Source organism: the organism of the source record quoted next, unplaced genomic scaffold (genome assembly GCF_019419815.1).
Source record: "Pyrus x bretschneideri cultivar Hongxiangsu unplaced genomic scaffold, Pyrus_bretschneideri_v1 Contig12, whole genome shotgun sequence".
Lineage (NCBI taxonomy): Eukaryota > Viridiplantae > Streptophyta > Magnoliopsida > Rosales > Rosaceae > Pyrus > Pyrus x bretschneideri.
Genome location: NW_025999413.1, coordinates 6,359,455 through 6,373,811, shown reverse-complemented (window position 1 = coordinate 6,373,811; position 14,357 = coordinate 6,359,455). Strand labels below are relative to the sequence as shown.

General features: G+C 35.3%; 2 protein-coding genes across 2 annotated transcripts; one reads left to right on the top strand and one right to left on the bottom strand.

Moving 5' to 3' along the window:
• Window positions 1–1,159: 1,159 nt before the first annotated feature.
• Window positions 1,160–2,819, top strand: LOC103954985 (palmitoyl-monogalactosyldiacylglycerol delta-7 desaturase, chloroplastic-like). Its single transcript, XM_009366842.3, has 5 exons — window positions 1,160–1,519; window positions 1,681–1,821; window positions 1,934–2,077; window positions 2,193–2,299; window positions 2,389–2,819. Exons 1-5 carry the CDS (start codon window positions 1,202–1,204, stop codon window positions 2,642–2,644), a joined length of 966 nt encoding a protein of 321 aa, XP_009365117.1. The 5' UTR covers window positions 1,160–1,201; the 3' UTR covers window positions 2,645–2,819.
• A 7,872-nt stretch (window positions 2,820–10,691) lies between these two features.
• LOC103954983 (palmitoyl-monogalactosyldiacylglycerol delta-7 desaturase, chloroplastic-like) lies at window positions 10,692–12,306 on the bottom strand. Its single transcript, XM_009366841.3, has 5 exons — window positions 12,028–12,306; window positions 11,814–11,954; window positions 11,454–11,597; window positions 11,101–11,207; window positions 10,692–11,000 (listed from the first exon to the last, which is right to left on the bottom strand). The coding sequence occupies exons 1-5, from the start codon at window positions 12,304–12,306 to the stop codon at window positions 10,733–10,735; spliced, it is 939 nt and encodes a 312-aa protein (XP_009365116.1). The 3' UTR covers window positions 10,692–10,732.
• Window positions 12,307–14,357: the final 2,051 nt, after the last annotated feature.

Genomic DNA, 14,357 nt, shown 5'->3' with positions numbered 1-14,357 from the left:
TTGAATCAAATTTTAATGACACAAATCCATTAATTTGATGAATTAAAAGGAAGGGATCCGAGGATCCCTTCCATTTTCTGTACCCCTTCTTATCCTGAAAAATCAGAGGCATCCTCCTTGAACCGATAACCATCTTTAATGATCAACTTGATGACTACATAATTAGTTACCTATGAAATGATATCTATAGTGTCCTTTTAAAAAAAATATATATATATAGTACAATATTTTATCTATGGAAATATTTATCTTCGTCTACTACAAAAGAGATATAAAACAAGGGTTGTACAGGTACGTATACAAATATCCGTTCCTAAAAGTTGTATAGATACATAAGACAATTATGTACTTTGCTTTTCATCGTCATGGAGGGAAAAAATGGTACAAAAAGAAATGAGAAATCGTGACCTTGCTAATCGACAAAGTCCTGTCCTTCACCTTATATTTTAAGAAATATTAACGAAAATTTTTCGATACTGTTCATTTTAAAGAAAAATTATATTTTTACATTAAAAAGTTAATTATAATACTATTCACTTTACTATTTCTTTTATCTTATTATTAAAACTTGTAGAAAAAGGTATGTAGGCTAAAAATTATATTTGTTATTGATACATGAATGTGGAAAAATGGAAGAGAATGCAAATGGAAGAGAATGCTTATGGAAGAGAATGCAAATGGAAGAGAATGCTTATTTTTTCATTATCTTTCTCTACAAGATTACAAGGATATATATACATGATACAAATGTGTAGGTAGGACAAGGTAGCCGTCCTAGTGTGTAGGTAGGACAAGGTAGGACGGCTGTAGAGGACAAGGTAGCCGTCCTAGTGTGTAGGTAGGACAAGGTATGACGGCTGTAGGACGGCTTGACGGCTGTAGGACGGCTAGTGTGTAGGTAGGACAAGGTAGGACGGCTGTAGGACGGCTGTAGGACGGCTTATTCTTCCAATAATAATATTATATACAATTACACAAGGACTCCAACCATATTCCTTATTTGTCTAACAAAACTCGAAGTTTTCAAATTATTTTCATTATTTTCCTCAATTTTTTTTATAAGTCTCTGACACATGTGATTAGTCTCCCTCACTTCCATACTTCCTAAAGGGTTTTCTATATAAAAAAGGCTTCTGTGACATGGTTTTTACATTTCGCTGCAAATCTCTTGCTTCAGTTGAGCAAAATATTTACTAGCCATATGGAGCAAAAGGAAGGAGATGCTGTGGCAATGCTGGAGCTGTACTATTGGTTGGTGAAGCGGAGAGTACAACTCCTGGGGAGGCAATGGAACTTCATGGACGTGGGGACTCTGGTTGTCGTTTTGGGTTTGCATTTCCTTGCCCTTTTAGCACCATTTCATTTCAATGGGAGTGCAGTTTGGTTGGCCATGGCACTGTACGTGATCACAGGTCTCGGTGTAACGCTGTCTTACCATAGAAATCTCTCCCACAAAAGTTTTAAGCTTCCGAAATGGCTTGAGTACTCTTTTGCCTACTGTGGGGTTCTGTCCCTTCAGGTTTGTGAAACAAAAATCGTTCTTAAGATACTTTAATTGCGGAGATTTTACAAGGAAATATTAAACATGAAGCATTTGTATGAAAAGAGAACATTACATGGATTTGACGTATCTTGTTTTAGCAGAAAAGTTTGTGAGAATGATCTACTTTTGGTTTGCAGGGAAGTCCACTTGAATGGGTGAGCACACACAGGAACCATCACCAGTTTACTGATACATGGAATGATGCTCACACCCCAATTAAGGGCTTTTGGTTTAGCCATATTGGTTGGCTCTTTGATTACGGTTCGCGGTTTGGTAGTGTATGTTTTCTTACTATTTCATTATACTTCTCAAAAGAAGAACAATTTTATGATATATGTCTGTCGTTATCGTAACATCTTGCACCATAAAGGTTCTTTTGAATATATTCAGATTGAAGGACGACTAAACAACGTTGGAGATCTGAAAAAGCAGCCGTACTATATATTTCTCCATTACACATACCCCTTTCACTCACTTGCTCTTGGAGTTCTGCTATATACCGTGGGAGGCCTACCCTTTCTAGTTTGGGGCTTGGTAAATTTGCTCTTAATTACTGTTTACTGTTTAATTAAGCCCTAGCCTAATTTCTCAAACGTTCTTCTTCCTTTTTTTGTTGGGTAATAATTAGTTGGTTTTTCATTCTTTACAGGGTGTGAGGACGATACTTTATCTCCACGTTACATTTGCCATAAACTCCATTTGCCACAAATGGGGAAAGCAAGTGTGGGATACTGGTGATTTGTCTAAAAACAATTGGTAAAATCTAACTTTATTTAGTTGATGGAACAAGGTTTCTAATTTCCATGGACAAGAGTAAATGTAATGAATTACTTCAATTGTTTTAGGTTGTTTGGATTGCTAGCACATGGAGAAGGTTGGCATAATAACCACCATGCTTTTGAGTACTCAGCTCGACAAGGCTTTGAATGGTGGCAAGTTGATCTTACTTGGTACGTAATAAGATTTCTTCAAGCTGTTGGTTTGGCAACTGACGTTAAACTCCCAACCGAGATTCAGAAGAAACGAAAGGCTTTAAGCAACAAAATAAGCAAGGAAAAGCTTGGAACAGTTAAAACCAATGGAAACTCCAAAGAATACTGAAAGTAGTAATTAACGGAGACCCAAATTTAAGCTATGAACGTTGTTATTGATTTGCCTTGTAATGTCTATTTTGTATTTTTCTATGCTATGCAATGAACTGATTCAGCTACTTTGAAGAAACGTTGCCTTCTTGTATGAAGAACGAGTGTTAGGATATGAGTAATTTTAAGGCGAACTTGAAAATGTCACGTGTTGTTATTCCTGCATTCTAATTAAAAAGGTGTATTTAATTTTTTTTTATACTCTAATAACGGGATATATCAATCTTGTTGTCGATTTATATTATCACACATGGAATATTAACACTACATGACATTGTTCTAAGTATATACATGCAAATATTTCTCATTGGATATTAGGCTATCTCTAACTTAAGGATCTAAAATCTCAAATCTAGCCCCGTGTTTAACTATTCACCTATATGTATGAGGTTATTCACCTATTCACCTATCTGTGACTAAATTTTAAGATTTTAGACCCTTAAGTTGGAGATAACCTTAAAATAGCTATATTTACTAAATATCCTATGATTTTTATTTAATCTATGGGTTGTGGGATTGGACTTCCACAATCTAAATGAAGTGATAATTTTACTTTGCAAAATGAATAAAGATCATAACCTTGGAACACTGTCGTGACGCAGTGTCAGCCAAAGACTTACGATGTCTAAGTAATTAGTAAACAAAAACTTAGGAATAAAGATGAGTTTCGTAACAACTCATCTACAGCTTTGGATGCTTTTCATCTTCCAAAACAAACTTCTATATGCTCCAAATACAGCTCAAGCAAACTCACCTACCAAATAAAAGTAGGAATGAGTTTTCTTTTTTTGATGGACTAGATACTAACATTCAAACTCAGGGCAAAAACAAGCGTCAAACAAATACAAAGAAAACCCAAACAGAGGACTAACAACATTTCAGAATCAAACATCTAACACAATAACTTAGTATTAGATAATTACTATTTCAATTGTTAATTGTTAGAAGCCTTGGGCATTAACTCAATAACTCAACCGTGCTTGCTACTTACTTTTTAGACATTACATAACACAAAATTAAATCACATAAGTGTTTGTGCCTCAAAGAATGAATTTGGGCCAAGAGGAAATAAACCAAAACGGAAGGCCGTGATTCTCAGCTCAATGGTGATTCTTCAGGCCGATGGCATTCTTAGCCTAGGAATGTAGTGCCAGCGGTTCGACCGAGTCCTAATGAATTTGGGATTACTAAAGGATCAAACTTAGGTGTGGCTCGGTAGAGTCCTGAATGAATTAAAATTGTTAAGAATCATCATGGGTTTTGATAAGATTTGAATCATTCCAAGAATCAAAACTTGCTGGATGATCAGATAAGGAATGAATTAAAGGGACCTATGTTCAGATCCTAGTTAAAGTCAAATAGGTTGAGACTAGATAGAGATAATGTTCCAATAGAAGAGGGGTTTGATGAGTATCCATGTGGGTGCCGAGGAGTCATAGTTCTAGTAGGACTCTACGTTAACAGGTTTGGCCATTACTAAATTCACCCTATAATAGAAATGGTTTTGCTATGTAGAATGACCTTCAACTAAATAAACAGTTAAACGCTCTATGCAAAACCCTTCTCACACCCTTGAGAAAATACTAACTATTTCACTTACCCCTTCGTCAATTCATATGCAATTGGATTAATATCACTATGTTGACAATGCGGCATATTTAGTTTGGATTAACATTACTGGAGCCGTAGAACTAGTCAATCAAAGTACATTTAGTTTGGATTAACAACATTACTTCTAATTTGGTTGCTTATCAATCCAAGTCTCAGTCGGCGAAGAATCTACGATTCTTTCGCCAAACGAGGTCAATTCTCAGCTTTCTCGATGAAGTGAGGTGATCTATAATTATTTACTCACAAGTGCACTTCAAAATTCGGCATTTAAACAGCTGAAAAATATTTACCATAATGACACTCATCTCTTTTGAGCATCTTTGTCCCTACAGCATAATACCGATTTGGTGTACTTATATTTTCACAATATAGTTGAAGCAGCCAAATCTTTGTAGAAGATCCTAAACTTAGTAGTATATTGCATAACCTTATCTTCAGGTTTTAAAACTCTAGGCCGAGAGTGTTCCTCCCTCAACCGAACTCGGTCCCAAGGTGGCATGCCTACATCAGCAAGAAAGATGTAATTATCTCAATGGTTGCTTGGCCTGCGCGCCGCGGTGTAAACTTTGTAATTTCCAGGATAAAAAATTGCCTAAGATCTTTCAGGGTGTTGCATATAAAAATGGCTTTAGGGCTAATGTGCTTCTGGCTCTCGACTAGTAAAATTGATTCATATATACTGAGAGTGTCAGAGATAGTAATCTTTTTTTAGCTAAAGTTTTGAGTGTAAATTCCATCTAGCAAAGTCGTCGAATTTAATTGAGAGTTAGACTAGAAAGTGATTTGAGTGAGATATTTTAATCTCCATCATATGATATCATTCATTGTGTGTGATCAAGTTGTGCGAGAAAGCTTATCCGCGACCAGAGTTGTGCGACCAAGAGGCGACGATGAGAAGCAAGTACGAAGACAGGGGCAAGGCAATCTCCATCATATAATACCATTCACTGTACTTGTTGGTTTTTCCTTAGTGGATTCTTTAATCGGTGCCTGTGAATTTTGTGCATTGAGTGTGGGGTTTTACACATAAAAGAAACTCATTGTGTTATTGTCACGTTATTTAATTTATTGAATTACGGTTGCATCGCAAGATTGAAACGCATGTGGGCTATTTTAGTTTGACTGTTTATCTGTTGGTTTGGATTCTTCGATCTATCTGTGTTTTCAAAATTTGACTTGGTTCATACACTTACGTGCTCATTTAGTATGTGGATTAGATTGGAATAGATAACTACCTAATTCCAAGTTATATATGTTGAATTGAGAAATGAAAACTACGACCAACAGGAGGGTAGAAGATAAATTACTTATGAAGAAAATTTATCTATTTATATAGTCCTCTCCAAAATGGTATAAGTAGAACGGATGAGTTTTCTTCATGTCTTATCATCTTCTATTCCTCTCCAAATGAAAGTTCGTTCACTTGGACCTTCAATATGCTTTAAAATTAAAAAATTATCCTTTCCAATCCAATCCAACATACCAAACTAATCCCAAATCTAATATTCATCCATTTCCAATGCGAGATTGGGAAATGATTCCCATTCCAATAACAAACGGGACCAATAAAGAATGCACATTTTAGCTGTGCATTTTGGTGTGTAAGGTGAGTAGACCAAAGCTAGGAAAATACTACGGTGCAATAGCGGCCCCGGCCGGTCGAGCAGTTCTTCGACTAAAAAATGGCCCCCCATTTCTTATCAAAAAAGTGTCGGTGGCAACTTCTCCTTCTCCTCCTAGCCTTCCTCCTTTTCCCCTCTATTCCCCCTTCTCATCCCAGATTTCCCTTGCCTCGCCATCCACCCCCTCTGTTTCTTTATGCCATCTTCCCCAACCCAGTCTTCTCAGCCCCTCACCTTCCTCTCTCCTCTCGCGTCATTCCCCCAACCTTTCTCTCCCACCATTTTGACTTAGCTTCAAGCCTCGCCCAAAACTGGATTATGCCTTGCTCAAGGCCTCTTCCCTGCCTTGGGGTATAACGCATGATCTGGGTTGGGAATTGCAGCTGTTGGTAAGTTGGAGCCACATTTCATCACTCTGCTTTGGTGTTGTGGACTTGTCGAAATCCATGCTCAAATTAGAGCTCAATGCCTCATTGATGATGCTGCTTTAGTTTGGGTATGCAAATCTGGAGGTGGCTATGTTTGGGCTTCTTGTCAATGGTCACATCTAGAACCTCTGTTGCCGACGGTTCATTGTTGCTGCTTCGCTGGATTTGTGGATGTGGTACTATTGACCCTAAAAACTACAAAGCCTATGTGGCGCACATGCCGAGTAACTAATGAGCTAACTACGTCATTTGGTTGATGCGGGGCGTGCCAACTCGTCGGCCAAGCTCAGCCGAGGAGTAAAATTTTTTGATGTTGCTTTGAGCGCGCTGCTGACTTCTTGATCTCACAACTGCGGCCAAGGAAAGAACAAGTCTCGGCCTTCGAGTTCTCGAGCCTAAAAACAAGGCTGCTAGTTCTGCGAAGTTCATGAATCGTCGGTGTTGGGTTCGGTGATGGTGATTATATTCGTAAGAGTATAAGCACGTCAAACCGGCTCCAGATTATACGGACATAAGTACTCAAAAGAGATGTATGTCTTGATGGTGAATGTGGTTCGGGCGTCAAAATGCCGAACTTTGAAACTCACTTGTGAGTATTTGATCATTCAATGTGCCGAATGTAGTAACTTGTAACACCTTACTTCGCCAAGAAGGCTAATAAGATGACCTTTGCCAATAAAGATTCGGAACTCGTTCTCGACCAAGACTTAGATAGGTAACCAGTCGGCCTCGACGTAGTGCTGTTTATCCAAACTGAATGTGCTCCTCGGTTGGCTAATTCTATGGCAACTAAAGATGTTCACCGATTGCCTTCACAGTGTTGTTTATCCAAACTGAAGGTGTGTTGGCGGAAAAAGAAAATAAAAAAATCTCAAGATGTTTGAGAGGTTTACGCAGGGCAGTTGTGTGTTAAATTCGAGAGGACTTGAATAGTGCACTCCGCTCTCTATTTATAGCAATAAATCTTCCTTACTATCGATTTAAAACCATACTCGGATTAAGACTTCTCATTCTGATCCAACCTCATCTCGACCAATCCTACTCTTATTAGGACTTTGAACTCAACCCATTTTTCAGGCCATATTCATTTATGGCCAAGAATCCTCATTGCATTAGGACCCCTTATCGTACTAGGACTTCGACCCATCCACTCTTATCCAAATCACTCATTCTTGCAATAGGACTCGACCGCCCTACCTAAACGGCTTAGGACCACCAGACAGCCTATAGTACATTCGAAAAAGCTTTGGGACGAACATAAACCTATGCTCAGCCCAATAATATTATTTTGGGCCTAAATAGGTACGTAGTCGGACCCGTCTTGTGCCATGGAACTGTCGTGGTCCTTACTTAAGGGTCTTATCCTTTAATCAGATTGTGTCAGTTGTGTGGTTCCCTTCTCGGATTAGTTTATTTTAGCCTAGTTTAATTTATTTTAGGTTAGTTTAGTTTTGAGCTAGTTTAGTCTAGCTCTATTCTCTCGCCTAGTGAGTGTTGGGGCCGCACTGCAACAATGGCTGTATTTGGTTTTAGCCTTGAGCGTTGTATTATGTGGTCTTGTCTACTAACGATGACTTTATGTGGCATCACCCCTACGATAACTTTATGTGGCCGTGCTATTTGGCGGCGACTGTTTGCAATCACCTAGACAAATCTGTTATATACCGTTTTTGTGACAGGTTTGTATGGGTGTTGTGGGAAGTTCTCGTACATGTGGTAGCTACTTATACCATCTTCAAAGGAGATGTCAAATCCTAGGTGGAATTCCATGTAATCAAATTTGAAGGTAGAAGTGAGCTCCAACCGATATGTCAATCCTATGTGGATTGACATATGAGAAAATGTGATGTCAATTTTTTTAATTATTTTATTATGTGGGTCCTATTAATGCACCAATTATAGATCTTGAAAAATGTATTTTAATTGATTTCTTTTTAAAATGAATCCTATAAATATCATTTATAACAAAGAAACATATCGGTTGGAAAAAAAGAAAATCTGACATTGTCACATCAGCCATCAAATTAACATTTGACATTTATCTTTTGACATCTCCTTTGGAGATGCACTATTAGGGGTTTACTATTGTTGTCTCATTTGTGCAAATTAACCTTTATATCATTTTATTAGTCACTAGAGCATTGTACCCAATTGATATTTATGTCTTGTTCTCGATTGATTAATGAAATACCAAATATTGTCAAAAAAAAAAAAACAAACAATAATGACAAGTCGCTTTTAAAATCTCTGACCAAATAGTATACATGCACCTCGAAGTGGAAATTGAAAGGGAAAGGGGAAGCAGTTGCATAAATTCTTGAAACTTTGAAACGAAAGAACATGAATAAATACACATAATACGGGAAGAGGATCCTCTCCTGAGTTCAAGATGGGAATCTTCCTAACCAACCCATCTGGACCGTTCAAACTTAATTCAACGGTTGCAATTATTATACCTTTTAGAGGGTCCTCCTGTTTAAAACCGTTGGATTAAATTTGAACGGATCAGATGAGCTGATTAGAAAGATCCCATCTTGAGCTCAGGAGATGATCCTCTTCCCATAATACGTACACGCTACTAACTAATTAGTCTGCAGAAATCAATGCAACATTCAATAGTACGCACATGGCACATGCAAGTGGTTCACTAAATGCATGCAGATCACGGAGGCTCTCAGCACAGCTTGCCGATCCAATTGCTACGTGCATGGCCCAACTTTTCACTAGGATATGGATATTGAAGACCACGTTTAACATACCTATATGAAATTTTAAATGGTTATTTTCATTGTGTGTACTTATATCAATGTTTTTTCTATAATTTTATTCGACGAGTTAAAAACTAATTAGATATCGAATTCAATATAAACATAATATGCCTTTACTATTCATGTAAGTCATTTGAGACTAACAAGACTATTTATTTATATCAATGTGAATCAACAACTAATTTATAAATCAATGTATGAAACGACATCTCTTCATTCTATCATTGTTAGGTTTCTTTAAATTTAAATTTTTAGAGCTTGCTAACAAAAATAAATAAGTTGAATCAACAACTAATTCATAAATCAAGACATGAAACAACGTATCTCTTCTTTAGAACATCTCCACGGAGATATCTAAATCTAAATTGTAAAAATCACATTATTTACACCTTATTTTGCATTTCCACAGATGTGAATGTAGATGTACATTCTACTCCTATGGAAGATATGTAAATTGGGTATCTCATTTATTTTTCTCTCTATAACTCATGCGGCACACACACACCTTCTAAAGATGAAAAATAAGATTATATTAGATTTGGAAAATTGATGTATATTTTACATCCTTCCCTTTAAGAGCATAATTTTCGGCCAACAAAAAAATTATAAAATTTCTATTTCATGGAATTTTGTTTTTTTTTTTTTGGTTTTTGGAGACGCTCTGAGTTGTTTTTCGTAGGTTTTTAAACTTTCCTAATTAGTCTTCTTGTGCTATATATATTTTTCTATTTGTTTTTTCATTGTTTCTAATATTCTTCTTTTATTAGGTAGAAATTAGTAGGTGGATTTTCTTTCTTTTTGGGGTTTGTGATATCTCATCTATTATTTTATTCGAGTCGGCTTATTTCTTGTTTCAAGTGAAGTTTGGAAGAATGATTTGGAAAAGTTGTTGACGAGGTGTGAATTTTTCCTTTTTCTTTTGTTTTCTCTGTGAAAGGTTCGTGCGTCGCTTCTTTTTATAGATAATTTTCAGGTTTGGATTTGAGATGAACCACTTTAGTATTTTGTTGTACTGATATTATATGTTGTGCTTTTTTTTTTTATTTTTTTTTTTTTTTTTTTATATTGAATGAAGTCGCTTTTCCAGTAATGCTATATTTCTACAAGCTAGAGTAGTTACTGTGGAAAAATTAATTTGGATTATGTCAAAATCATAATTAATACATATATGTATAGTGCACAAATATACAAGTATTGTCAAAATTTTAGAAAGACATATTAGCACCATACCATTAAACATATCATTACGGTCTTCAATTTCTATTTTATCACTTGCATGCATAACAAGTGGAAATTTTTAATACCATTTTCATATTTGTAATAAATATCATAGAAAATTTTCATGTAGGAACATACGGGAAAGCCTAAATACCACAGTATATGCACGCAGATATATACTCATATGCTAGATATAATGAAAATACAACTCCAACTCAATATCTTAATTAATTAGTATGCATAATGTTAGTGAATTGAGGAAAGTACAGTGAAAGTAATTAAACTCCAGCTTTATTAACAAGAATATATATCATTATTATATATTATATAGGCTGCATTTTAAATAGCTGAGATGAACTTCATAGCTGGATCGAGATTCAAGCTTCCATGATTTTCTTGTTCAAATCTTTCCGCCATTGATTTCTGTTTCAAGCTTTTCCTGGAGCTCCCTGGTTTGGTTGTTCATGTTGTTGCTTAATAAAGCTTTTCGTTTCTTCTGAGTCTCAGTAGGACGCTGTACTTCTGTTGCCAAACCAATAATTTCAAGAAATCTTATTACATACCACGTAACATCAATTTCCCACCATTCCAAGCCATGCCGAGCTGAGTGTTCAAATGCGTGGTGATTATTGTGCCAACCTTCTCCATGAGCCATCAATCCAATTAACCTACGTACGTACGTACAGAAATCAAAATTTGTAACATTGTTAGCTATTACCTCTATATACAACTTGGAGAAGATTTTCCATCACACATAGCTAAAATTACCAGTTGTTTCTAGACAGATCACCAGTATTCCATACTTGTTTTCCCCATGTGTGGCAAATCGAATTTATTCCAAAAGTAGCATGGAGAAAAATTACTGACCTTACACCCTACAAAAAAAAAAAAAAAAAACGCACTCACACTTCGAGAAGTTAATATGTATGTGTGTATGTGTATATATGTATAAGAATAACTGATATGTTCATATCCAAAAATAAAGGTACCATTATTTACCACAATCAAATGGTAAGTCACCATGAAGTAATATGGTTCTAATTACCTAAGTTACTTTTGCTTTGGGCTAATAAGGTAGTCTTTCACTTATAAAGTTAAGAAAAGAACCAATATTTAATTACCAGCCCCCAAACCAAATATGGTAGTCCTCCAACAGCATAGAGCAGCACTCCAAAACTTATTGCATGAAGGGGGTACGTATAATGAAGAAATCTGTAGAATGGATCTCTTTTCAAGTCTCCAACGTTCTTAAGTCGTGCTTCATACTGCAAAATTTCAAAGTTCAGAAAAATTATCATTGGTATGTCCATTTGCTTAGCTCGGTGTATCAAAGGGATTTTTCTCTTACAAATTGCTAATATACAATCATGTATCTATCTCTCATAATCTGACCTATTAAGGGATGCGAGCGATAGACACAAAGTCATATACATGTGATTGTATGCAAGAACTACTTGTGAGGGAGCTAAAGAGTTTCATACACTTCCAAACCGAGACCGAAAATCGAAGATCCAACCGATGTGACTATACCAAAATCCTCTAACGGGACTATGAGGGTCTTTCAATGTATCTGTAAATTGGTGGTGAGATCGGTGTATGCTCACCCATTCAAGCGGACTTCTCTGCGAACATCAAAAAGTACAATAACGAGTCTAACAAAAATTTCTCTGCAAACGTACATAAAAGTATATATACCTGAAACGAAAGGACTCCACAGTAAGCAAAGAAGTATTCAAGCCATTTGGGAAGCTTGAAACTCCGGTGGGAAAGTTGTCTGTGGTAAGAAAGATTTACACTCACTCCTACAACAAAATAGAGTGCAACTGCCACCCAAAATGCAGGCCAGGTGAAATGAAATGGAGCTAAAAGAGTAAGCAAATGCAAAGCCAAAACGACAACTACTGAGCCTATATCCACAAAGTTCCATTCCCTCCCCAAAAATTCTACCCGCCACTGCGTCACCCACTCTCCCATTTCGCTTGCCACAAAACCCTAATTCTCTTCTGCTTTCTTTTGCTTCTTAATTTATCAGTTGCTAATTTTGATAGTGCATGGTACAGAATGAATTTGCATATTATATAGAGTGAAGGGTACCCCTACCCTAGGCTTTTGTTGGACCATACTAATTATTACGCACCTTTTCTATATATTCTTATTATTTGTTTTTGATCAATTTATATATCTAAACTACATATTAAAACAACTTTCTTTATCAATCAACAGAGGTTGAAAAAAGTATTTAGTTTTTTATCATAACAAAAAAGTTAAGGGTAGTAACATAATTTTACAAAACAAAATTTTGCTTTTTTTTTTTGTTTAAGACTCATCTACAAGTAATTTTAATATCTCTAATTTTAAAAATAAAATAAATAAATAAACCTCTCTCCCTCACTCCCCCTCTCCTCACTCCCATGTTCTCTCTCATTCTCTTCCTCTCTACTACAATTTTGATTTAAAAAAAAAAAAAAAATTTACACACCTTAGTGCGTGGGCATATACCAATACTTATTAAGTAAGTTTTTTCAAGTACAATTGCTACAAGTGCTCACCAATTTCAAATCTATTCGGACCCCCACAGGAAAAGTCTTTAATTAATTTCTTTTAAATGTTTACTACTTTAAGTTATATTAAAATGAGGGGAATAAATATTTTATATCGAGACTTAGAAAGAGTGGTGCTACCATTTGTTAATTTTTGTCATTTGATGTTGTTCAATTTATTCAATCTGATAATTGAAAATTAAGAAAAGTATGTGAGAGATAAAAATAAATGTGTGAAAAACATCACCCAATATGAAAGTCATATTCAACATGACAATGTACCATATAATATTTTTATTTAATTTACAATGATGACATTGTTCATAATTATGTGATTACGAATTCACCCTCATCTCAAATCAAAGATTGAGATGAACACCAAGTTGCTACCAAATTTGAGCATCCCACTCGAATCCACTGGCGGAGGCACCATGAGATCAGGGCTGGTCCGGACCCATTTTGACTTCCAAGAAAAATTATATTAAGGAATAGGTAGTATTAAAGAGATCAAATTTTATAAACCAAATAATGTGATCATTGACAATTGAATTGTTACTTAACTATTGATTAACATGTTCATATTTTATAGGTAACACATCACTTAAAACTACTTTTTAAGTATCAAACATAACCCCACTGGGCCATTTCACAATTGAGTTTAATATTTTATTAATCTCCTGAAGCAATTTAATAGCATTTAAAATCAACACAATGTTTCACTTTTCCTCGAAGAGTAATCGTTCATTTTTAATTATAAAATTAAAAACATTCTTCTTTTCATAGTGCAGCCAAATTTCGGAGTGATTCCCTCTTTTTTTTAAAAAAAAATCGATCTCATGCGTTTTGTCATCCCAAATTTGAGACTATTTAACAAATAAGTCTCATTTTTTTTTAATTCTCTATTTTTTTCTTCTATATTCTACATCGTACATTAGAGTTAAGCTTTGTAAATTTTTTATTGATCTCATTGAGTTTAATAATATTGGTGACGGAATTATAATGCAACAATTTTAAAATATACAAACTTGTTGCCGACAATTATAATATTTGTGAATGTAAGATTATCCAGGCGTTTGATTTTTTGCACTTTTTATTGCTGATATATATATATATATATATGTATATATAATATTTTGAAGTTTTACAAATGCTATCCATTTTTTAAAATCTTTGTAAGATATCCTTCCTCGGTGAAAATTCTAACGTCATTATTCATATATCTGGCCAACTTGTGAAGAACGTATGTCGGGTGGTATGGAAACATCTCCGGTGCGTTATTAAGAATTACCTGTGTTTTTGGTGATCTTTCTATGCTGTTTTCAGTTTATATTAATGTTGAAATCGTCACCACTTGGACGATCACAAATATGAAACTGCACATTGTAAACAAGGGAATTATTATAAGCACTGAAAATCTCATTCTACATTTCTCACAAGTATATTTCTCTTTTTAATTTATAAAAAATTCAAAGTGCAAAATAAAAT